Source organism: Pithys albifrons, chromosome 19 (assembly GCF_047495875.1).
Source record: "Pithys albifrons albifrons isolate INPA30051 chromosome 19, PitAlb_v1, whole genome shotgun sequence".
In the NCBI taxonomy this organism is placed as follows: domain Eukaryota; kingdom Metazoa; phylum Chordata; class Aves; order Passeriformes; family Thamnophilidae; genus Pithys; species Pithys albifrons.
In genome coordinates this window covers 8930977-8957064 of record NC_092476.1, presented here as the reverse complement: position 1 = coordinate 8957064, position 26088 = coordinate 8930977, and the positions used below count along the sequence as shown (strand labels likewise).

Here is a 26088-nt window from a genome sequence, read left to right as displayed (position 1 = left end):
GGTTTTTATCTTGAACAAGCTGGTTTGAATCTCTGATAACTTTCCTGGTATTATTTTGTGCAGCTCAAAAGATAAACTAACACCTTAAAATACCTGGGTTTTTTTATTTGAACTAAACATTTGTTAACTAATTCCATGGCTTTGTGGCTTGTATTGGTGTACTTCAGCCAAAAAAAAAAAAAATAGCCAGGTCATGGCATTGATCTTAAAAGTTTCCTTTTATGTATTTATTTCAATTCCTGTGAAGAGATGACAGGCCTCATGGGGCAGCAGAAATGAGATAGTGCAGGGCTGGTGGTTGTTGCAGAGCACACACAGGATGTTCCTCTGAACTGTTTGACTGTTAGACTGAAAAATACTTAAACATTGCAAGGTCCAGAACAGCTGTGACAGCAGAGGAAGTTTCAAATTCTCTCATTTTTTCTCTGACTCTTTTCTGGTTTCTTGAAGATGTTGCTGTACTCCTGTCCTTCTCCTTCAAAGGACAGCTGGTTTGTTTTGTGTTCCCTAAAGTAAAGATTTCAGGCACTTGACTGGGAGTGAAATGAGAGGCAAAGTGCTGTCCAGTGCCATCCCATTCACAGTCCCTTCCAGCAGGGAAGATGCTGGGGTGGGGTGGCCAGTGGGGCCCAGTGGAATTAGCAGGGCAAGTCCTAAGGGAAGGGATGTGCAGGAATGTTTCTGGACTGATGGGTTGGAAGGTGGGAACTTTACAGCTTGGAAATTGAGAATAAGGCCAGGCTGTCACAGAAATACCCAAAGTAATATGAGGAGTCTGAGTAAAACTTGTCCTGTTGTCTTTTGATGGTGATAAAATAAAAGTGTCTCTTATTTTTGGCCAGGCTTCGCAGAGAGGTGGTCACTGCCCTGACATCCTGTGTGTGTTGAGGAGACATTTGGACAATGCCCCTCAGAACATCTTGAGCTTGGGCAGCTCTGGAGTGCTCAGGCAGTGGGACTGGTGTGGTCTCTTCCAACTGAAATACTCTAGTTATTCTTTTTCTCTCTGTGTATAGAAATGGGATAATTGCAGATGTGCTTTAAAGTATTTATACTTCAAAACTTCCAGGTAGGGTCTGGATGACCCAATGCTGTGAGGTTTGGACAGACCATTCCAACAGAAATGCCTCTGTTTGGGATGTGGTGGTGCAGTCAGTGAGGGTGAGTTTGATCCCAGGCCAGAGCAGGGATGAGTCAAGGCTGCTGATGTGATGTGCCCTGTGCCCAGCCCTGGCATGGCACTGCACCTGAGCTCAGGTACCTCCTGTCTCTCTGCAGAGGATCCTGCAGGTCACAGAATCCTATAATGGATTGGGTTGGAAAAGACCTCTGAGATCATCAAGTCCAACCCTTGGGCCAACTCCAGTCCATTTACCAGATCATGGCACTCAGTGCCACGGCCAAGCTCAGTTGAAAAACCTCCAGGGATGGGGAATCCACCCCCTCTCTGGGCAGCCCATTCCAATGCCTGAGCACTCTCTCTGCAAAGAAGTTTTTTCTGCTCTCCAACTTCAATTTCCCCTGGCAGAGCTTGAGCCCATCATGCCCCCTTGTCCTATTGCTGAGTGCCTGGGAGAAGAGACCAACCCCCACCTGGCCAGAACTTCCCTTCAGGCAGTTCCAGCCAGTGCTGAGGTCACCTCTGAGCCTCCTCTTCTCCAGGCTGAACACCCCCAGCTCCCTCAGCCTCTCCCCACAGCACTTGTGCTCCAGTCCCTTCTCCAGCCTTGTTGCTCTTCTCTGGTGTGTGATGGACCACAAACATCTCATTCAGTTCCTCTCTGGATGCAGCAACTCCACTGAAGTCAGCAAAGGCAGTCTGGCTTTTCACTGATAAGAGTGGAAACATTCAGCCTAAACCCCTGCACAGCCACTCTGTGTCATTTCTCAGCTTTACATTGTGCAGATCCTGTGTCTAAACCTGCTTTGTGTCTCTCCTAAGTGGCAGTTGGATAAACACGGGATCGTGGTATAGGATGAAACATGTGAGAAGTTCCCCTTGGAAATGAAGGGAAGAGGTTCTTACATACAACCTCATTCAGATTAAAGTGCTTCAAGTGTCACACTGGCTGCAATGCTAAAACTTGGCACCCCTGGTGCAGGGCAGCAGCTCAACTGTGTGTCTGGGTTGCAGTGAGTGTTCTTCCCTCCTTTCCTCTGCCATCAAAGGGAGGTTTTCTCAGCCTGGAGGGTATTTTCTTTCCTTATCCTCCCTGGAAGTTGTACAGTACAAACAGCAGCAATAACATACAGCATCATACCCTCTACTTGTTCCTAGAGAACTTTTCTCATGTTTCAGTGAGGCTGGAAAAGAAATGGAACTTTTAACCAAACAGGGCAACTTTCCATGTTCCATGAGCTTTAAAGAGAGGGTGTCCCCTCTTCCTTTCCACTAGCAAGTGGAAGACTTGCCAGGCAGCATTTTGTCTGTTTGGGAATGCTGTTGCTGAGTTGGAAGGTTGGAGGCCAGAGAAGTGTTGGAGTTGCCCCTGTCTGTCTGTGGCTGGAGTTGCCCCTGTCTGTCTGTGGCTGGAGTGAGTTGCCCCTGTCTGTCTGTGGCTGGAGTGAGTTGCCCCTGTCTGTCTGTGGCTGGAGTGAGTTGCCCCTGTCTGTCTGTGGCTGGAGTGAGTTGCCCCTGTCTGTCTGTGGCTGGAGTGAGTTGCCCCTGTCTGTCTGTGGCTGGAGTGAGTTGCCCCTGTCTGTCTGTGGCTGGGATTCCTGTGCCCATCCCTGCTCTGTGCTCAGAGCTGTCATTTCCCACAGGGCTCAGTGGACAGGGTTGATGTCCTGAAGGTACTGCACCTCTTTAGCTTCATGGTCTTTTGGCAGAATTTGGAGATTTTGGGTTTTGTTTGAAGGGGAAGGACATGTTTCTTATCATAAAATTGGGTGTGTGGCTACACAGCTGGTTTGGGAACATCACAACTTGTGGTTCTCACTGAATTCAAATTAGAAAAGATGACTTGTTGCTGGAGGAGGTAACATAACAGAAATGGAGCTTTTAAAGATGAATTGGCTTTTTTCAAGATCTATTTTCTCCTTAAAAAGCTGCTTTTTGTCTCCTTCCAATTTCAAAAGAATTTTGCTGGGGCAGAATAGCACATGGGCATGTGTGAAAAATTGCTGTTCACAAGTGTCTCAGCCCAGCTGAATATTTAAACATCTGCAGCTTGCCCCACGTATATGCTACTGAAGAATGGTTTCCTGAACCAGGATTTAAAAGATTATTTCTGAGGTTATGCTGATTTTGGAACTCAGACTGTTACTGCAGTATGTGGATCCTCCTGGCTCTGTAATTTATTTTTATGTAGGATTTCCCTGTGAAGTGGCGCAGTTTGAAAAGGGCAGAGATCCCCACTTCCAAAAAGAGGTTACAAAAAGTGCTTCTGTTGGATAGAATTAACCCAAACACAGGAGTTTAATTCCCAGGGAGTTCCATTTGCTGAGTTTCTTGTGCAATGCAGGGAAGGATGTTGAGGGCAGAGGGCCCTGAATTCTCCAAGTGTGGTGTTTTTCCTTCCTGCACAGGGATCCAGAGCTGCAGGTTTAGAAATCATAGATATTGTTAATTAAAAACTTGATTTCTCACAGATTTCACTGGGTGTCGAGTCAAAATAGGAGAAGTCATAATGTTTTAATGCAACAAGTGTGCAGAATAGTAAATATTTTATAAAAAGAGAAGTACTGTTAATTTATTGATTGTGTTTAATACAGAGCTAAGCTGGATAAAGCCTTGTGGGGAAACCTGATGAAAACTCTTGCTCTCTTTAATCTTTTGTTGTGCCTGAATTGTGCAGGAGAATTGGAGTTGTGGTTGTTGTCCCTGTGGCTGGTTTGGTGTCAGTTGGCACCTCAACTCTCCACCCAAACTGGCAGAGAGATTTGCTGTGCCCAACAGGAATGTCTTCCCTCGCTTGTAGGAAAGATTGGATCAATCTTCATCAGCAGTGATTATTAGGAAAAATATAGAGGCAGCTTTGCTGAAAGTTCCCTTGCATTGCTGTGTTGTATCTTATGTTTTTACACATATTTTTAACCAATTTCATGGAGTTTGGGGAAAATTATTACCTAAATTTTATGGAGCAATGACGGGGAAATTATGATTATTATATATTTTTATTTCTAAGATATGTTGTCACTGTGCTGTTGTGTGTCCCACTACCTTTTTCAGAATCTGTAATTCAGAGACTTGAAGCCTCATTTCAATCTTAATCATTTTTAGCAGGATGTGGGAGACAAACAAGGCTGTTTATGTTGAGTGACCCATGAAGCTCTCCAAGATATAAATCACAAGAGCTGCTTCATAGATCCTCCCCAGCTGGTGCTACAGCCATGGTTGGGTTTCAGTGCAGCCAAAACTGCTGCTGTATTTTCACATTTTAAATTACATTAAGTACAATTGTAACATTTGCTTCCTCCAGCTGAAAAATCAACATTTTCTTTTCTGTCTCAGTTGGGTTCCATTACATAGTTATTAATAGTTTGTCTCTGAAATTATAACAAGACTCTTGTTTCTATTTACTGATGACAGAAGTGAGGGCTTTTAGGTGTAAATATTTCTGAAGGGCAGGATAAGAAAAAGGTACTAAAAAAGAAGGTTGAAACTTTTTCATGTGTAGCAGAATTGGCTTTCTCTTAATTCTTTATCTTCTTTTTGCTTACTATCAGCTTCACATACTGAAGCAGCTTTTTAGGGGTGATTTCTTGTTGCAGAAATCAATTTAATATTATTACAGAAATTAATGTCATCAATTGGAGGATAATTACAATACGAATGGCTACATGAGATTTAGGCATTTGCACCCATTTACATTAAGTGCAATTGTAGCATTTGCTTCCTCCAGCTGAAAAATCAACATTTTCTTTTCTGAATTTGGAAACCTCATCCTCTGGAGCTTCACTGGATTCAACAGAGTTGGTGGCAGGTCTTGGGTGGGTTGAGGTGCCCCATGGCAGAAATTCCCCCTGGCAGAGCTGGGCTTTTCCACCCTGAACCTGGGCACAAATGCTGGCCCCTCACTGCTGATCTGTGTCCCTCCACTTGGAGTGTTTGTGCCCTGACAACTCTCACCAGCCTCATCCTCTGGAGCTCCACTGGATTCTGTAGAGTTGGTGGCAGGTCTTGGGTGGGTTGAGGTGCCCCATGGCAGAAATTCCCCCTGGCAGAGTTGGCTTTTCCATCCCCAACCTGGGCTGACCCTGGGCCCTAATCACAGAATCACAGACTATTCTGAGTTGGAAGGACCCACGAGGATCATCGAGTCCAACTCTTAAGTCAATGGCCCACACAGGGGATTGAACCCACGACCTTGGCATTATTACAACCAAGTTTTACCCAACTGAGCCAATCTCAGGGTCATTGCTGACCCTTCACTGCTGATTTGTGTCCTACTTATCACCTTCTTTCTTATCACTGAATTCTTGAGACTTCCCAAGTATTGGAACATGCTGGATGGATTGAATGACCAACTGCACAGTGACTAATCCAAGGCAGGCACAGGGAATGCCAAGTTCAGGCACAGCTTCCCAGAGGAACTCATGTCAGGGGTGAGGCACACACAGCTCCAGAGCTGGGAGGGGACCTCCAGGTGGGAGAGGTTTGGGCTTGGAGCAGCCCCAGAGAACAGGGCATGTCCCTGTCCTTGCAAGAGCCTCCAGGATCACACCCCACGTATCAACCCATCCCCAGGTTATTGGGAGGCTGGAACTGGAGAATGCAGAGAGGAGGGGGAAGCTTTGCAGTGCTCTCGGCTCTGTTTTCTCTCAGACTTTTACAAATTGATGGGCACTTCATTTTTATCTCTGTATATTCTCAGGGTTGGGTGAGGCCCTTCCAGCTTTGTCTTCTGCCTGTTGGAGAACAAACTCTGGTAACAGATGACTGGTTTTGAGGGGTATTGGGTCCCTTTCCTTATCAGAAATGTGTGTGTTGTAAAAACTGCTGCTGAGGTGCTGTTTGCTTTTCCCCCCTCAGTATTTATATATTTCTCCATGAGAAAGTGGTTGTAGGGTAGGAGATTAGAGACAGGAGGCTGATGTTAGGCCCTTTATGTAAAACAATCTGAGTTCTGAAATTTCCCCCCTGGAAATTCTGCTCTGTGCCCATTTCTGGCAGTGACCATTATTTTTCCTGAGATACATTTTTATTTTCTGCCTTTTCTTTTTTCTCCCATTCACAGTTTTGAAGTGTTACAGAACACAAATCAAACACTCTGGGGGCACTGGAATGCATTTGGTGCTTTGATACCCCCCAAAGACTTGTGATATGATGGAAGACATGAGGGAGAGATTTAGAGTCAAGTTTGCTTTGATTTCCTAAAGAAAACATTCTCCTATTGCAGCTGTTAATCAGATAATCAGAACCTGTAGTTTAAGATATCTGTAGTTTCAGATCTGATTTAAGTTTTCCCTTTTTACCTTCTCTAAATGTCTGTAGGGATAAAAAAAAACCCAAAAGAAATATAATTTGCATTTAAATAAATTCAGCAAGTTCATATGAATATTTACCATTTCTCCAGTGGGTTTTTTGCATGTACTTTAGCACAGAGCTGAACTTCTCAAATTCCAGAGTCATCTCCTTACCTTGCTTGTTCAGAAGGTGCTTGTCTTCCTTTCATTTCATTCCCCCACTTCCAAGTGGCAACAAAACCTTTTGAACACAAGTGTTGATTTGCAAAGGAGAATCAGGATATGTTATGCTTTTGTATAATCCTGAGCATTCAAAAATATTTCATGTTTCTCTCCCGAAATACCCACATTTAAAAACTGGCTGAGGCTGAGACTTGCCAGGAGGTTTATTCACATTTCAAGTGAACATTCATTTTAGGGGGTGATGTGGGGAAAAGGTTCTTGTGCTGCTTTTTATGTGAATTTGTTTTCCTCTTTACTGGCAAGTAACCCACTGTTTGCTTCCCTAAAACTTTACTAATTGTGGCCATAGCATGATGCACTTTAAAAGCAAGATAGTTTAATTTTTTTAGCTGCACAGCATGTAGGGAGATGATTCTGCTGCCTCTTGTCATCTGTTAAATCCTATCTAATAAGCCACAAACATATCTGATGTTTTTATAGACAGAACATAAATACCACTTGCTTTCACATCATCTTCTGAGCACTGCAGATTTTATAACTCTGTCTGAGTAAAATTGTCCTGTCATTGCAAAAGGAACATTGATGTCATCCTTTGGTTTCCATAGGTCTCTGAGAGGAAAATAACTGTATAAATATCTATTTTGTTGTAGTAACAGAACAGTTCGGTTCTGTTACCTTCATTTGGGGTGTGATCTTCATTTGGGTATTGTCTCAAAATATGAAAGACCAATTCATTCTTCATCTTGTGACAATCCTAAATGACGTGTTCCCAAGTCAATGGAAAGGTCCCTTTTAAGGCTTATTTTAAATTAAAATCGGCCAGTGTTGTTTCTTAGAGGATTCCTTGTTTGTTGTAATCACAATTCAGGACCTGCCAAAGTGACTTTAAGCAGATTGTTTTCTTTCTTTTGTGGGGAAAGCTCAGCACAAACAGCAAGCCAAGCAGACAAACCTTGGTGCAGAATGCTTCATTTTCCTGGACCGAGTCCTTCTTCCTTTGTAAATACTTGACTCCTTAAATACTGGAAACTCTCCAAGAATTAGAGAGACTTGTTAAGGCACGGATGTTACAAAGACCACTTTTAACAGCTTACAGAGGAGGAGAAAAGATGCAAGACATGCTAAAATCATACAGGCTATTCCCCTTGCATGCAGCTATTGTTTTGGCTTCGGCAGCGGGTTAATTCATCGTCATTAGCAGATAAAAGCTCTGCAAAAGACTGGCAGAATGGTGCCTGCGATTGGGCATTCAGGGATATTCCCAGAGTGGGGGGCTCTCAGTGCTGGCACACCGTGAGGCTGCCAGGGCTGGCACCCAGAGGGCACAGCCACAGCCAGTTCAGGGCACAGCTATTGGGCCAGAAACCCACAGTCACTGTGTTTACTTGCAGAAAGCATCTAAACACATTTGCTTTCGGCAGCAAATTAAAAACCCCAGAGCTGCAGACACAGGGGGGTGTAGCCTGCCCTGAGCAGGGCTGGCCCTGCCTGTGGCTCTCTGGGGCTCTGCTGTGGGCAGAGGTGCCAGGGCAGGTGATGCCCTGCCAGCACACACCTCTACCCATTGCAGGGGCTGCTTTCACTGCACAGGCTTGGGCTGAAAAGCTTATTTGAATATCAGGAAAAAATTCTTTGCAGAGAGAGTGCTCAGGCATTGGAATGGGCTGCCCAGAGAGGGGGTGGATTCCCCATCCCTGGAGGTTTTTCAGCTGAGCTTGGCCATGGCACTGAGTGCCATGATCTGGTAAAGGGACTGGAGTTGGCCCAAGGGTTGGACTTGATGATCTCGGAGGTCTTTTCCAACCCAATCCATTCTGTGATTCTGTGATTTAATACTATTTGTATAGATTTTCTCTGTTTCTATAAAGGTCACACACCTATAAAGAGGATTGTCATGTTCTTAAAGGGCTGGTGAAAAGCACTGAGAATGTGATAAACTGTGATGGACCAGGGAGTTTGTAGCTGCAGGGCAATACTTGTACTGTAAGGGGAACTATCTGTATAATCTGTTGTTGTTACAGGGAATAAACAATAAGAGTCCCTCCAAACAGCAGCAGAAAGCACTAGATAGAAAAATAAGTGCAGGAACCAAGAGAGCATCATCTCCCTGCTCCTCTCAGCCTGTTCCCTGCAAGCTCTGGAGCATTTCAGCCTTTATTCAGGCTCCAAATGCTGAGGAAATCACAGGGAGCTGTGGGTCATAAATCTTGCAGCAGCAGGACTGGAATCCCTTCTCAGAGGTGCTGAGTGCCCTCTGCCTTCACTGGCATTAGCAGCTCTCAGGACTCCTGTGCTCTTTTTGGTTGGTTTTGTTGCTGAGTAGGGTTTGGGATTGTCAAGGTTCAGCAGTGCTGATTTTCAGGCAGAATCACTGTGGACATACCAACCTTTCCCTACCCAGAGGCATGGCATGGTTTATTCCTATAATCTGCTTTTTGCTGGGCCATGTCCCATCTCCTTTAGAGAGGGATTTGCAGCTGCTGCTGGAGCTGGTGGTGCTGAGGTGACCCAGAGCAGGACAGGGAACAGCAGCTCAGTGCACTGTGAACTCACTGGGGGTAACCCACACCACAGTGGGAGTTCAGGTTCCTTAAAGCTTTAGAAAACCCTGGATAAAACTTGCTGTTATTATTTCCTTTTTGAAAATCTTATTTGCCCAATACTTTTTTGAAGTAGCATGAAGTGTTTTCTTCTCTTACCTGCCTTCTGTCCCTCTTCTCTCACACTAACACATGCAGGTAAACCTGATACACTTTATTAATGAGGTCCTGGTCCATTCACTGCTGAGTTAACACACAGGTATCTTTAAACATCTTTTTTCCCAAGTCAGGAGTGATGTTCTGTAGCCAAGGTCTGCCTACAGCTCACAGAATCATTGCAGCCCCAACATGGCATTTACTTTTCTTTTTCACCTTCTTATGTGGGTATGGAAAAGCTTTATTTATCTCAACAGAGGGGGTTGTTTCTAACATTTGATTTGTGTGGATATAACTTGGAAAAACAGCATAAGCAGAATTAAATGTGTGGTGCATGTGGGGGATTAGTTTGTTGCACTGGCAAACAGTCTGGGCTGTGATTCAATGTGTCTGTGAAGGGCCTGATCTCCTCACTATGCTCTGCATGACGTGGGGGTGTCTGCTGGGATGAGGTTGTTTCACCATCTGCATGTTTGATTCTGGCACATTCCTGGTAGATTTGGATTTGCTGCTTCAGGAAACTTTCCTCGAGAAGTTGCTGTAAACACACAAATGCCTTTCCCTGTGTAGGAACTGAGACTTTGCACTGGTTGCTGTCATGGTGTGCATGAGCATCAGTGGGGACCAGAGTCACTTGGAAACACAGCAAGGAAAGGCACTTCAGCAAAGCTTTGTATTCCTTAGATTTGTTTTCAGAGTATCTGTGCAATAGTTGGATGAAATTCCATAGCCAAACAGTGAACAAGAACAAACCAGCTCCAATGACTTGCTACTTGATCCTTGGAATAAACTCAGATGACAATAAAGTTCTAAATAATTTCACAAATGAGATGCTGAAATAACAGCCTGACTCCATCACCTGGAAAGTCATGGAGACATTCCAGCTTGGTTATGACAACACTGTTCTCCAGGAATTCGGATTGTGAGCAGATTTATCCCTTCTACAAGCTCTGTAGTGGGGTTTTAATAAGCTGGTTTCATTGAACTAGATAATATTTAGATAATCTTTACAGCTTACAGTGTATTGTAATTAATAGCAGTTATTATTAAGCATTAATCTTCCAAACCAGCTGTGTGTGAAAGGTGCACAGGTCCAAGCTCTGTTCCAATATACTGAATTAACTGCTCAAGGTGGGTTGAAAACCCTCTGATGTTCCAAGGTGACACAGGGCATTTGTTAAGCAAAGCTGGAGAATGTTTCCAAGAAAACCAAACAGAGCAGTTCATGGCACCATCATTCAAATTGTGCTTTTGATGGATTTTCAAATTAAGAGTAGCACGTCCTCTTTGTTTGTCTTGTTCCAGCCTGTGCAATCTAAAAGATTTATGAATAAAATCCTGAGTGTCAGTCTCACAGAATGGGAAGTTGCAGTTTTTATCACAGAGTAAGACAATTTGACCAGTTTTTAACACCTTGGCAAGAGTTTATGACAAGAGCAGACAACAAAGAAACCCAGAGGAGACTTTCCCATCTGACTAAACCAGGGTGAAATATAGAATTTCCAAAGTGCAGAAGGTTGAGGTTGTTTTTTTTCTCTCTCTTGAAGATAAAATTTCCAAAGCTGTCCAAGGTGGTGTTCAGGAGCTGGCAGATGCTGAAGGGTTTCAGCACAGTTGTTGGAGTCAGTGTTTGTCCTGGGCCAGTTCCCTCCCACCAGTGGAGCCTTCAGAGGCTGCAGTTTTGTGTTCCAGCTGCACTGACTCACTGTGGGCAGCGACCAAAAAGGGAGAGCTTGTTTTCCTCTCCAAAGCTTGTTCCTTCCCCCTCCAGCCTGTCCCTGGTATTGCTGGGCTGACCCCACAGTGAACTGACTCAGGGAACTCAGGCTATAGAAAACTAACCCTGAAAAAAGGGAAAATAATGGCTTTTTAACTGCTGTAGTGCCCTGATCTACCAGGGGTCAGGTGAGAGCCAGAGCTGGGACTGAGGGGTGTACCCAGAGGCAGGGGGAGTGGCAGAGCTCTGAAATTAATGTAGCTGAGCTGTAAATCCAGACTTTGAGCACACAGTTCTCTCAGATTTAAGATTATTTATGAATTTTCCCGACTTCTGCTGGGAAAAAACCTGGCCTTTCTGTTCTGTCTGTGCTTGGTGCCCTGTTTTCCTGCCCCCTCCTCTGTGGCAGCAATGCTGATTTTGGGGTGGTTGGGTCAGGAGATGCAGCTGAAGACTTAGCCAAGGGCAGCAAAAAAGGAATTTCAGCTTTCCAGGCACAAAGTAGCATGAATTTGTCCTTTGTGGCAGCAGCACAAATTGAAATTTCCTGAAGTTAGTTGTGATGTTGCATTGTAAATATTCAGATAGAAAAAACTTATTTGCCAATTCATTGCCACTTTAGCTGGTGTGCTGTTCCAGGGGCCAAGATTCCTTGAAGGAGAAGCCCCTGAAATGGTGGGTGGCACCATCAGACACAATTTTGTCTGTGTGACTCTCCTGTAGTGTCTTTTCTGAGGTGGACAGAGAGCCAAAGAGCTCTGCTGGCTTTAGGAAAGACATCAGAGGATGCAGAGTGTGATGGTCTGCTGTAAAATCACCCTCCTATTATCATCTGTGCTAACATCAGTGGCACAAGTGCTGTGGGGAGAGGCTGAGGGAGCTGGGGGTGTTTAGCCTGGAGAAGAGGAGGCTCAGAGGTGACCTCAGCACTGTCTGGAACTGCCTGAAGGGAAGTTTTGGCCAGGTGAGGGTTGGTCTCTTCTCCCAGGCACTCAGCAATAGGACAAGGGGGCACGATGGGCTCAAGCTCTGCCAGGGGAAATTGAAGTTGGAGAGCAGAAAAAACTTCTTTGCAGAGAGAGTGCTCAGGCATTGGAATGGGCTGCCCAGAGAGGGGGTGGATTCCCCATCCCTGGAGGTTTTTCAGCTGAGCTTGGCCGTGGCACTGAGTGCCATGAGCTGGTAAAGGGAGTGGAGTTGGACGAAGGCTTGGACTTGATGATCTCAGAGGTCTCTTCCAACCCAATTGATTTTATGGTTCTATGATTTAGATGTTTTTTGTCAGTGTTTCACATTTGTTCTGTTTGGTTTCACTACCAGAGATAGTGAAGGAAACAGATAGTCCAAGGTCTTTGGGATGGATGCTCTTTGCAGGTGACCATGGCCAGTGCCACTGAGCTCCATTCCCAGGGTGCAGGCCAGGTGTTCTCTGGTGGGACTGGGGAACAACATTCTGGCCTCTCCAAACACATTCCAGGTGTACTCACAGGCTCAGGACTTTGTTTGGTGTAGTTCTCAGCTGAGGAAGAAATGAACCACCACCTCCTTTTCAGTCCTTAAAGCTCTTCCTTTCCAATGGCCTTTTATTGCAGGTACCACTGGATGGCAAATCCACAGTGCTCAGGTAATCTTTAAAGCAAAGTGCCTTTTGCTTGTCCAGGCTTGATTAGGATTTAAGTGCTTTTGGCAGGAATAAAAGATCAGTGAAAGAAAAAGATCAGATCCTATTAATATAAAATGGAAAACCAGTGCAAAACAACTGCAGGGTTCAGTTTAAGAACTTTAAATTTTCACAATTCTTCTCAATTCATTCACTGAAGTGTCAGCATTGCCATTATTGATACAAGTGCCATTTCCAGTAAAAAACTCTAAATTTGAAATAAAATTATAAGTGCTCTGCATGTCTTGGAGCTTATGATAGCAGAGAAGGTTGTGGAATAAGAAGCAGGAGATGCTGGTCCACACTGTGCTTTCAACACTTGCATTTCTCAGAGCTTGAAGTTGCTGAAGGTTGAGCACAGGCCAATTATTTGCCACATTTAGGTCTGCTTTGCTATGAACTGACTGGTGGTTTTGCCCTCTCTCCTAGGTGTTCACCTCCCATGGACCCACTGTGATCATGCCCACCTGGTTCTGTTCTCGAGAGTGGTTTTTTCACGTGGGAAAATTTGATGAGGGGGGAAAGGTGAGTGTTGTGGGTGATATCCAGGGACCATCCCTGAGTTTCACAGCCTCTGGAAGCCCTAAACCTGTTATTAAGGAACACCAGGAGAAGGGGAATAGATGAAAACTGAGGTCTTAAAACACCTGGGTCATACCAAACACCTGTTTATTTTAAAACAGTCATTGACCAATTAAAGCTGTTTGGGGATAACTGGTGATTGAAGGACATACCTGAGAAGGATTTTGTAATTAAATCTGACACATATCTGATAGATATCTCAGTATACCCAGAAAAATGGAAGGATTCAGATATAAAAGCTCCTCATTAGTCCCTGAAATAGATGCAATAGGTCTGAAAGCTTAAAAAAGGTAAGCCCTTAGTTTTATTATGAATTCTCTCTGCAAGGTAAGGCAGGTTGGTGCAGAGACTGGGGAGGAATAAAGGTGCAGGATGGCAGAGAGATGGAAGCACATGCTCCAAAGGGGGAAGATTTATATCCCTGAGGTGAAGAAAGAAGGGAGGAGGGAGGTCACAATGTGCCATAAAATATACCCATTAAATGTCATTTATGCCCTGCCTCGTTTCCACCTCTCCATTAAATGTCATTTATGCCCTGCCTCGTTTCCACCTCTCAGTCTCAGTCCTTGCCTGTGGGAGATGTTGAGGAGCTGCTCCTCAAGAATCAGGACTCAGACTCTTACCTGACAAGTTCCTCCCCTACAGTTGGGTGTTCTTTTTCTTCATAAATTCCCTGTATGAGTTCAATGCAGTTGCCTCAAGCTCATCAGCATGTTTATGGAATAAAATCCAGGGGTGTTCATTGCCAATATCTACTGTGGTAGTACCAGAAATATGTTGGCAAATAGATCTAATTCAGATGCCTTTGGTTCAATTCTGTGTGGTTTGGACCTGAGAGGGTTTGCTTCCAGTGGTTTTGGTGAGATTTTAGGGCTAGAATGGGTAGTCCTGAGGGGTTTTTTTGGGAGAAACCTTCATTTATTAGTACTATAAAAAATCTGCCAAGGCTATTTCCTATTTTATTATTTAAACTACAACATACTATGATTATTATTATTTTTATGGCCTCTAAATGAAGGCCTTCAGTGCCATGTAGTGTGTATATATACACATGTGTGTATGAAGAGACACAAATATTATTCTTTGGGCTGCCAAACAAATTATTATTTAAAGAGACAGCAGACAGAGAACAGATTTGTTCAGAGCAGTGAAAAGATTTGCCCTTAATTACATGGTGGGTGAGTGGAAGAGCTGGGAGTGGTGCCTGGCTCCCCATACAGGCTCCATTCACTGACCCACACTCTTTATTTCTATTTTATTATTATTTCTTATCATTGTGTTTGCACTCTGAAGGACGTGTGACTTCTTGAGCGTTGTTGGTAAGCTCAGAAAAGAAAGCAAGCAAGTTAAAGCAGCAGCAACAATAGAACAGCAAGCCTAATGGTGAAGTTCAAGAGGTTAAGTTAAACAGACCATTGTTCTGTGCTTTCTGCTTTTAGTTTTGGGGCTTTTCCCCTTTGTTTTGGTTTGGGTTTTTTCTTTTTTTGAGCTGAGTTTTTTCTATTTTGCTCTCCCTAAGTAATTGTGTAGGAACTGTGCCACTGGTTATTCAGCCATAACACACTGACAACCTTCATCCCAATGATTCTGCAGCCACAATGCCTGGTATGTCCTTCTAGCTGTAAAAATCCCCAGTGAGAAGTTAAACGTGTTGTTTGTCCCTGTTGAAGTGCCCAACATGTCCCTGCTGGAGCTGTGGGTGGTGCAGAGACCTCCAGAAAACACCCTGCAAACAAGCAATGAACACCAGCAAAGGAGTCCAACCTTTGTCCTCTGTGGGTTTAGAGGACCCCAAATCAAGTCCTAAATCTTTCAGTATTTAGTGTAGCAGAGTGTCCAGCATTGCTCCAACTCCTCCATTTTCATTTGAAAAGAAGTCCTTTGAGGCAAAGGAGGTGTTTCTCTGGGTGCCAGTAGAGCTGTGTGAACTAGAACTGAGCACTGGCAGGACCATCCCTGGGTGTGTGGTGACCTCACCCACGATCTGTGTTAATCTGGTCACTCCCATCTCCAGTTCTGAGCTGGAATTTAACAGTGAGACCTGCAGTAAACACAGAAACAGGCCAACAAATCTCCATTTGCTAAACTGCCTCTGTGCCAAAAAGCTGCATTTCTCATTGGGAGTGAAATCCAAACACCTGTTCTTCATATTTCAGTGCTTAGAACAAATGGAGGGAGATTCTTCCAGGGGAGAAGTTGGGATTTGGTGTTTATGGTAACAGTGTGGGTGGACTGAGAAGATATAAATAGATAAGCTGTGGTGCAATCCTTTTTTATTGCAGGTAGATCTGTGCTTATCTCTCCAGCCATCCAGGCTTTAAGTCAAACAGACATTTTAAAATAATGGCTTTTTTTTTGGAAATAAAGTTCTTTCTGGTCAGGATCTGCAGTTGTTGGGAATGCAGGGAATCACTGTGACAGCGTCCAAGCAAAATCCTAAGTGAGATCTTCATAAATGGTCTCTAAGAACCTGACAGGTTTGTTTTATGCAGTAATTAACTAAAATGGTAGAGGTGTTACTTCTGCAACCTCTGATAAATGATAATTAAAGCAGGAGGATGAGAAGCAGTGGATTTTAGCCAGCTCTGATGTGTGCTGAGACTGAGACAACACAGTGGAAATGGTCACAGGCCTCTAAAATAATATTTAAATAGTATCTCCTGCTAGGAGGAGAGTGATGTGAACCATGTTCCTGATTTACTTTTTTAGGAAAATGAAAGGAAATAATCTTGCAGCAAGTCTGGATAAAGAGTGCAGGAACTTCACCAAACCCTTCAGAAGCCACACTTGGCATTCAGAGTGGCATCACCCATGTCACTGGGTTGGCTCCTCCAGTTTTTGGGGTCTTCTAATAACTGACACCATTGTTGAGAAGTGGTAACTGTGTCCCAGAGAAGAGCTGCCCAACTGAGCACTGCAAACCTGCAGAGTCCATCCCATGGGACTGGGGAGGACTGAGCAGTCCTGGCTCTCTCCAGGCACATCCCAACTCTTAGGCCAAACTTGTGTCTTTCTTTACACTCTTACCACAACTTGCTCCAAATGTTCTGTCACCCCTGTGTTTAACCTTCCTTTCTTTAAGTGTGTGAGAACTAAAGATGGAGTGACAGCCTCAAAGTTCTGAACTAATCTCCAAGTGTAAACAGGGGGAAATCATTCTTAATGAGCCCCAGATGGAAGAGTGTATTATAAGCCACTGGCCTTTCTGATTGCAAACTGTGGCTCCAAACAAAGTGTCTGGAGCTCAGTTTTGATCTATTTTTGTGATAAAAGGTCACAAAAGAGTGAGTGAGGAGGTGTCAGGATGCCCCTGGTGCACAGGGGGCTGGAGCTGCAGAGCTCTGAGGCGGCTCCCCGGGGGGCTCTGAGGCGGCTCCCCGGGGGGCTCTGAGGCGGCTCCCCGGGGGGCTCTGAGGCGGCTCCCCGGGGGGCTCTGAGGCGGCTCCCCGGGGGGCTCTGAGGCGGCTCCCCGGGGGGCTCTGAGGCGGCTCCCCGGGGGGCTCTGAGGCGGCTCCCCGGGGGGCTCTGAGGCGGCTCCCCGGGGGGCTCTGAGGGGTCTCCAAGGGGGCTCTGAGGCGGCTCCCGGGGGGGCTCTGAGGCGGCTCCCGGGGGGGCTCTGAGGCGGCTCCCAGGGGGCTCTGAGGCGGCTCCAAGGGTGCTCTGAGGCGACTCCAAGGGTGCTCTGAGGCGACTCCCAGGGGGCTCTGAGGCGGCTCCCAGGGGGTCTCTGAGGCGGCTCCCAGGGGGGCTCTGAGGCGACTCCCGGGGGGCTCTGAGGGGACTCCCGGGGGGCTCTGAGGGGACTCCCGGGGGGCTCTGAGGCGGCTCCCGGGGGGCTCTGAGGCGGCTCCCGGGGGGCTCTGAGGCGGCTCCCAGGGGGCTCCCGGGGGACTCCCAGGGGGCTCCCGGGGGGCTCCGAGGCGGCTCCCGGGGGGCTCCGAGGCGGCTCCCGGGGGGCTCTGAGGCACCAACTAATGCCATTTTCCTTTTTCTCTGCCAGAGCACACACATGTCATGCCCTCCAGAAAGGCAAGTGGTCACAATAATGCCTGAGAGGTAAAAGGCCAAGCAGGAACTTGGGCTTTTTGACAAGAATTAAAATATTGTCAGTCTGTCAAATAACCAATCAAGGTGCTGTGGAGGAAAATCTGGATAAAACAGAGGCACTGCTGGTTTTGGCTTGATATGGTTGAGACTGAAGAGAGATTGATATTTGATCTAAAAGGGAAAGAAAACTGGTGGAACCAATGGTTAATTACTCTTTATAAGGTATTTGAAAATTCACCCCATACCCCATGTCTAATTCCATTTTCTGCTGGTCTGTTATTAAATATCATTTAGAATTTACCACCTCCCTTCCCTCTGACTTCCCCCTCATCTTTGTTTCACTGAGTTTCTCTGTGCCAAGACATTTGGATGAAAGCCCCTTTAGGAGTTTCCTCTAACCTGTTATTTCCAAACAATGAAGGAAATGTTACAGGCTTTAGGTCCTGTAATCAAGGCAGAATGATGTAAAGGCATGATTTGAATGGGAGCCAGAAAATGAAGTGACAGCTCTGCAGAAAGAGAGACTTGAGAATATATTGGATAATCCTGTAGAGAAGCTATTAATAGCTATTTAATTCTTTCCATTCACCAATTTTAAGCTCCTTGGAGGAATTAAAGCAGTTTGGTGTATTCTGTCCAACAGTTACCCTGATGGTGCTGCTGGTTTACAAAAGGAGTACCAAGTTGTAGCCCAGTTTTCCTTGATACCCCTGATCAAAAGGAAGGACTGAACTTTTCCAAACCTGAAAGTTTTTTACTCTGTATATAAATCTACTTCTCTTGTCCTGTTTGCCATCCCAGTGTTTCTTATAAATGTCTGTATTCTTGGAATAGTGTTAAACCTCCCTAATGGTGAGTTCTGTCCCAGACACCAAAAAAAAAAAGACTCCTGTCAGCCTGAAGTGCTGCAGCAGTTCCTGTTGGTCCTCCCAGGGCTACAACATGGTCTCACCAGGTGTCACAGCATTGCAGAAGGTCACTCTTGCATTGCAAGGCCTCCAAAAATTGCTGGTATCTTCATCCCAATAATGCTCCTCACCATTCTTGATGGTGGAGCTGCAAGAATTGTTGCCAGAATTGCTTGTTGTGGTGGTAGGAGGCTTGGACTTGCCTGAAAAATGTGTGTTGAGCTGGCTGGAGCTGGAGCACTGTTTGATGGCAGAAGATGAGAAGAGAAGGATCATGGATAATTTAGTTTGATCCCTGGTCAAGGAGTTATTTAACTCCTTAAGTTCTGCTGGATATCCCATGATGTATAAAAAAATCAGGTCCCTCATCCACACAGCACAGCAAGGGCTCCCCAGACTCCTGGGTGAACACAAACCCAAAGCAAGACATGTTGCACGTGGTGGTGCTGTTGGTTGGAGCCGGGCAGGGGCAGGCTGTGCTTCCCACTGGCAGCTGTAAGCAGTTTATCCCTTAGTAATCAATTTATCCCTTAGTGCAGCACAGGATGTAGGGCTGGGCTTTGCCTGTGATGTGGAAAGTTCTGTATGTAGTCCATAACATGTAAACTGTGCAATTTAATTGTATTTATTGATGCTGAAAGCCATTGATGTGGTGGCCTATTGCTGAAGCACTGGGTTGGTAATGGATACTTTCAGCTATGGATATTCATTTTCAAACAATACATTAAAATATCCCTTTAGTGGTTAAACAGCTTTTTCTTTAAAAGTTGTGGTGTTTGACAAAGATTCCTGGTGTTTAAAATGCCATCTGGCTCCAATAATGGATCTCAGTTGGGAAGAAACTCTTGTGCTGCAGCAAAGTGACACATTCCAGAGCCTGAGGAAGTTCCTTCCCTGCAGGATCCTCAACACAGGAACATCTTCCCTCCCCTGGAAAAGGCAGGGCTGTTGTGCTGCCCCTTTGTAATGGGAGAGGCCATTGCTGAGCAGGACAAGGCACCTGCTCCTTCCTGGGGCTCAGTGCACTTTATTCCAGTGTTCCTGCCAGGTAAAGAGAAGCAAAGGAACACTTGAAAGGTTCCTTTTCCTTTTGCAGTAACTCTTCTTAAATACTCATATGAATGGTTGTCTTAAGTAATGTGAATGCTGATCCAGAAGATAAGGAATTGCTGATCTGTGTGTGATGTAATGGTAGATCTGACTCAGAATAAGATTCCTGCAGCAAACTGGGCTGTGCTGCAGAATTTGTGCCCTGGTGTAACACACCCAGTGGGGCACAAATCTGGATAAAAAACACAGACACTACTGGGTTTGGCTTTTGCCCTGCTGGCACAGCCTGGTGTGTGAGTGGGAAGGAGAAAAAGGTTTAAACTGTGCTGCTGCCTCAGTATTCTCACCAAAGTCCAGAATAAGAAAAATACAGAAAGGGCTACAGGTTAAAAGAGAAATGAATTTTGTGTTTTTCTGGCTGGCTGTGGTTGCTGTGAGCCACTCCAGCTTCCTCCAGATTCCTTTTGTGGCTTTCAGAGTGGGTCCACATAGAGAATAAACTGTATGAAGTTCTCTAAAATTAGTTTTCTTGTGCATCACAGCTCTTAAACCAGAAGTCAGACCAACATGTGCAAAGACCAACAGCTGCAGCTGAGCTGCCCTTGGTGAGCAGAGAGACCCATTCCATTCAGAGTGTGGCCCCCCTGGGTGTGTTACACCAACCACAGAGTGAGGGCTGGGGCTGCAAAGGCCAGAGCTTGATTTGATTGGGGTTTCTCTCGAGATCCAAATGTTCACTGAGTGCTTTGGAGTTGTTTTCCGGGGTCCAAAACATTTTTTGTCTCATTTCTGTTCCCCTCCCACCCCCCTCCACTGCTCAGCCTGGTGGGTATGAGGAACACTCAGGGACTGTGGTGCTCTTGTAACTGGAGGGGCAGAAGAAACCACAGAGGGATTTTGTGTCCAGCTCTTGTATTAGGGAATCTCATTTTCTCATTTATGGAGGAAACTCAGAAGCTGTGGTAAAGGGGAAAAATCCTTTTTTTTCTTTTTTTGGTACTGGTGCTCTTGTTATTTTTCTGTGTTGAAATGCCTAAAATTGAGGTTTATGGCCCAGTTACTCATGTATATGACACTGCCTGTGGAAAGAAATGTATCTCAATCTCCTTCTCTCCCCTTCTTTCTCAACTTCTTCATATGATCTTTCAGCTTTTTATTGTTTCTACATTGAAATATTTTATTTGACCCACCTGGTTTTGTATATCAGGGCTTTTTATTCTGATAAAACCACGTGACCTTTTAAACACCGGGTTGGAGGAAAAGAAATTTAAACCCTAAACAATGGCATGTTCTAGCCATATTTCAATTGAAAAATACAGAATATAAAAATACAAAATATAAATAGATGCTACTTTTTTTACCTTCTGTATAGGACTTTAAATGTGGTTTGTACTTTCAAATGCCACAAAATAGAATGGAATATTACAAGCCCTATGATTGTCCTCCTGGCACTATTTCTGGCACGAAGGTTTTCTGATTTTTAGGTGGGAAATCTCTCATATTTCCTGGGGCCTGTTAGATCCAAAGCTGTAGGAGCTTTTTCCTTGCAGTGTTTCATCAGCACTGTGGACAATCCCAATAGCAAGAATGTGCCATGGGAGGAAGGTTCAAAACCAAAGTAGTTTTGTTTCCAGGTGTTCCAGGCTGCTTTTATTAAGGTTTTTATTGAGGTCTGTCATTATGGGCCCTGAGTCTCCTTCCCTAGGGAGACACCAGTATTTGTCTGACAACCAAAGGAAGGAGGAGAATTGTGGTACAACAAAAACCACTCTTCTGAAGTCACTGATCCCTTCAGTATCAACTGTTTGGTTCTGTGGCACTTCAGGCTGCACCAGCTGTTCAGAGCTGGGTTTCTCTCCTTTGGGACTCACCTGGACCAAGCTGGATATCCCTGCCAAAGTAACAGGGTGTGGATTTTCCCCCTCTGCCCTTGCAGTCAGCTGCACTGCTTGATTTTTTCAGTAGCTGCATTTATGTCATGACTAATTAGATAAGTTCATTGAGACATATACAAATAATATAATAGAATTATGGAATGGTTTGGGATCTTAAAGATCATCTTATTCCACTCGCTGCCAAGGGCAGGGACACCTTCCACTATCCAGGCACTCAGCAATAGGACAAGGGGGCACGATGGGCTCAAGCTCTGCCAGGGGAAATTGAAGTTGGAGGGCAGAAAAAACTTCTTTGCAGAGAGAGTGCTCAGGCATTGGAATGGGCTGCCCAGAGAGGGGGTGGATTCCCCATTCCTGGAGGTTTTTAAACTGAGCTTGGCCATGGCACTGAGTGCCATGATCTGGTAAAGGGACTGGAGTTGGACCAAGGGTTGGACTTGATGATCTTGGAGGTCTTTTCCAACCCAATCCATTCTATGATTCTGTGATCCCAGGTTGCTCCAAGCCTCATCCAGGCTGACCTTGGATACTTCCAGGGATGGAGAGTCCACACCCTCCCACTGGGGTTTTGTCTGAATAAAAGTGATGTTAAAACCACATTCATTTGGCAGAGAAACAAAATGTCTTCAGGTGTCACTGAGTGCTGGTCACTGACTGGTGTGCCCACCTGTTTCTGTTCCAGGGTGTGCCAGAAGACCTGCTGTTCTTCTATGAACACCTGCAGAGGGGTGGGGAGGTGTTCCGAGTGGACCAGTGCCTGCTGCTGTACCGGTACCACCCCCAGGCTGCCACCCACTCTGTGCTGCAGTAAGTTGGGGGCTTTGGTGGAAAGGAAGGGCTGGGGGGAGGGTGATGGGCAGCAAAGATGCTCCAACTCTTCCACACACTGCCCAGCCAAACAGTTACCCAGTTGTGTTTAATTGTTTAAAAAAGCTGAAGATCAAGTGTTGCATAATCTGGTCAGGGGTTTGATGGTGGAAGGTCAGTTTTGTGTCTGTTCTTGCTATAAATTGATTTTGAGGAACATCCTGTAAGGCTGGAATTGAAAAACTCCATGGAAAGCTTTGATGCAGGTCCTGTCACTGCTCTGGTGTCTGTGCCGTGGTGGGGCAGGAATGGGCTGGGGCACCTCAGCATTTGGGAGACATCCTGAGAAATTGTCCTCTCCTTGCAGCTGTTTCTGGAATAATGTCCCAACAGGCACTGCAAGAGCAGGGCAGCATTTTGGGGGGCTGCAGGGCAGCATTTTGGGGGGCTGCAGGGCAGCATTTTGGGGGGCTGCACTCAGCATTTTGGGGGGCTGCACTCAGCATTTTGGGGGGCTGCACTCATCATTTTGGGGGCTGCATGGCAGAATTTGGGGGCTGCATTCAGCATTTTGGGGGCTGCACTCAGCATTTGGGGGCTCCATGGCATCATTTTGGGGGCTGCATTCAGCATTTGGGGGCTGCATTTGCCCAATATCCCCTTGCTGTTCCTTCAGGCTCTGCAGCCCAGCATGGGAGACCTCAGAACCTGCCTGAGAAACCTCCCTGCTTCTCTAAAACATCTTCAAAATTAAAACTAAAAAATGTAAAATGAGTAATGAGAAGGGTTTCCTGCCCTCACAGCACAGAAAGGATACCTTGTGTGGTTCTGTGTCTCATCCTGTGCAGCAAGCAGGGGGTGAAGCAATAAAACTTCTTCAATTCTTTCAACATGATGGACAAAATGTGTTTAAAACATATCCTAGTGGTGAAATGTCAGTGGGGATTTGATTAGGATTTTTAATATGTTAGGGTTTCATTCTCATATTTTTTTGCCATGTGAAACATAATATAAAATTGTAAACATATATAATAGGAACATTTTTTTAAATGTTAAAGCTTCATTTCAAAATCAACTGTCTCAATTTTTAAAAAGTAAACAGAAACTCTGCAATGCCAACAAAAACCTTATGAAAAAAAACCACAAACCCAAACCTTTAATCTGATAATGTGCTGCCTTTACATATATTATTTTCCTGTTTTAAAGGGTCTAAACCATCTAAATCAGATAATGAGGTTTGAAAACCCCCTGAGGATGTTTGGGGTAATTATCTCAGGTGCTTCCTTGAGAGCCTTCCCTGCTGCCTCTCCAGGGCTGCTCCAAAGGAGATGTTCAATTCCCAGCTGGAGATTCCTCTTGGTGCTGCCAACTGAGCCAAAGCTCTTCTTTCTCTTATCCCTCACATTAATTAAAAATTACATGAGTTTTACTGTCCCTTGGGAGTCCCCCACCAGGATCACAAGGGTAATTAGGGACTCTGGTTAATGATATAAATAGACTTTTCAGACGTATTTGTGTGGTTTTGAGGAGTAAAACAAATCATTCCAGTGGGCATTTTAGCTGTTCTGTTGCTGTGTTATTGCATTGCTGTAAATACTGTAACTTGCTAAGCATGAACAGCACACTCAGCAATATTGGCACTATATATTTTTATAAAACATATATATATATATAAAATCATTTAACTGTGACAGGGTCATTCCAAGCAAATACAACATATTATTTGGATTTTGCAAACAAGCATGAGGTAAATTATTTTCCTTTTTGTTCGTGTTTAAGGAGTTTATCCCTTCTTTTAGTGTGTGATAATTTGGCCCTTAGTGGCCAAGTCTCTGGCTCTTCTGAAAGCCTTTTTTCCCTTTTTTGTGGGGTGTTTTCTCGAGCAGTTTTCTCTGGTGTTTTGTTTTTGCCATCTTCAAATTTTGACTTAGCCTAGACCTGGATTTGGTAGTAACTCACCAGCCAGATTAATATCTTGGCTCAGATACCAAAATGGTGCTTGGAGGAAAGTTGAATTTTTTTTTTTTACCACTTTATGCCTCGTTTCAGCCTTAAAACCCAGAGCTGGTTCCCAGGGCTTGTTCATATAAGGTGAAAAATTCCATCTCTTCAGCAAAGGCAACGTGATGGGCTGATTGCAGTTTGTGGGTGTTTTTCAGAACTGTTCAGGGGGGGGAAAAAAAGCCTGACTTTGCTTTTTCAGACTTCCTAAAGTATATGTAAAACCACTTGGCAAGTGACACTTGGTTGTTTTTTTTTATTTAGTGTGTATAATTGTGAACACTCCCAGTTTTTGGGTTGTTTGCCATGATTAGTATCCTCTGGAACAAATATCCAGAGCTGGGAATGTCTGAGAAGCAGGAAACATGATGTGATTTGAATTCTGCCTCCCCCTGGGCCACCAGGCTGTGTTGGGGAATGTTCTGGGTGCGTGGCAGGCTCTGCATGAGGCTCAGGGTCTGTATTTGGGGTTCTTTGGGTGCCTCCAGGAACACAGACCTTCTCATGGCCGTGTCACCTTGGTCTGGAATGGAGACCTGCTGGGTGGGAACGAGCAAGGCAAGGTTGGAGACACTTCAGCCAGCAACTCACAGCACAAAATCCCACAGATTGTGTGTCTTGGATCTGACTGACTTTGTCAGGCTGTATGGGATCCTGTCCTGGATCAAAATAGTGTGGCCAGCAGGCCCAGGGCAGTGACCTGCACTGGTGAGGCCACACCTTGAGTGTTGTGTTCAGTTCTGGGCCCCTCAGTTGAGGAAAGAGATTGAGGGGCTGGAGCAGGGCCAGAGAAGAGCAACGAGGCTGGAGATGGGACTGGATGTGGCTCTGAGTGTCCTCTGAAACACCTCCAGGGACAGAGAATCCACCATGTCTTGATCCAACCCCACTGTGATCACCAGCCCAGGGCACAGAGTGCCCTGGGCTGGTGATCACAGTGGGGTTGGATCAAGGGTTGGATTTGATGTTCTCCAAGGTCTCTTCCAACCCAACTGAGAAGAGCAACAAGGCTGGAGAAGGGACTGGAGCACAAGTGCTGTGGGGAGAGGCTGAGGGAGCTGGGGGTGTTCAGCCTGGAGAAGAGGAGGCTCAGAGGTGACCTCAGCACTGTCTGGAACTGCCTGAAGGGAAGTTCTGGCCAGGTGGGGGTTGGTCTCTTCTCCCAGGCACTCAGCAATAGGACAAGGGGGCACGATGGGCTCAAGCTCTGCCAGGGGAAATTGAAGTTGGAGATGAGAAAAACTTCTTTGCAGAGAGAGTGCTCAGGCATTGGAATGGGCTGCCCAGAGAGGGGGTGGATTCCCCATCCCTGGAGGTTTTTCAGCTGAGCTTGGCCGTGGCACTGAGTGCCATGATCTGGTAAAGGGACTGGAGTTGGACCAAGGGTTGGACTTGATGATCTCAGAGGTCTTTTCCAACCCAATCCATTCTATGATTCTGTGATTTGTACCCCAGGGCTGTGTGAACACACAACACGTTTCACTGGGGTGATACCAGAGCTGCCTTCAGGGTAGAGCAGAGTTGGGTGTAGAATAAAAACATTGTAAAACTCACAGATTTTTATCTGAAGTGGAGAGAAAGGAGCTGTGAGTACAGCAGTGCACCTCAGTGTTAGATCAAAGTCAGCCTGGAGCAGGGTGAGCCATAAACATGCACTTGTCTCTGGGTGCTCCCAGACAGGTGCTCAGGGCAGGTGGCCAATCCTCGGAGCCATTGACAAGGTTTTAGTCAAGAAAACTTTGATATATACAGAAAATCAGTTTTGTCCCTTCTGTCTGAGCTTCAGGTGGTTCTGTTTGAGGCAGAAAAAGTGAAGTGCCCCCAGAAGGCTTCAGTAATTTCACATCCCTTCTATTCAGAATGAGTATAATATCAGTCTGCAGAAATAACCAGAATTACATATTCTATTGAAACCATCTGGTTTCAAGCACTGGAAGCTTCCAGTGTCTTCTGAGCAAAGAACAGACACTTAGTCTGAAATTTTGGCCTCTCAGAGGTGCTCTGAGGCCTGGGCCTGTCTCACTGATGAGCACAGAAGTGCCTCCTTCATTTCCTGCAAAAAACACATCCCAAAATAGGCAGGAGGGAGGAATAGCATCACATATTCCTGTACAGCTGAAATACAGATGAGGTC

At 45.3% G+C, this 26088-nt stretch overlaps 1 protein-coding gene across 3 annotated transcripts in view; it reads left to right on the top strand.

The window, feature by feature from the left end:
* B3GNTL1 (UDP-GlcNAc:betaGal beta-1,3-N-acetylglucosaminyltransferase like 1) overlaps positions 1-26088 on the top strand; it is a 108042-nt gene that overhangs the window by 61699 nt on the left and 20255 nt on the right. For all 3 annotated transcript variants that reach the window (XM_071573869.1, XM_071573870.1, XM_071573868.1), the window contains 2 exons: positions 13094-13189; positions 21829-21953. In XM_071573869.1, coding sequence (XP_071429970.1) covers positions 13094-13189; positions 21829-21953 — 221 coding nt within the window. The remainder of the gene's footprint in view (positions 1-13093; positions 13190-21828; positions 21954-26088) is intronic.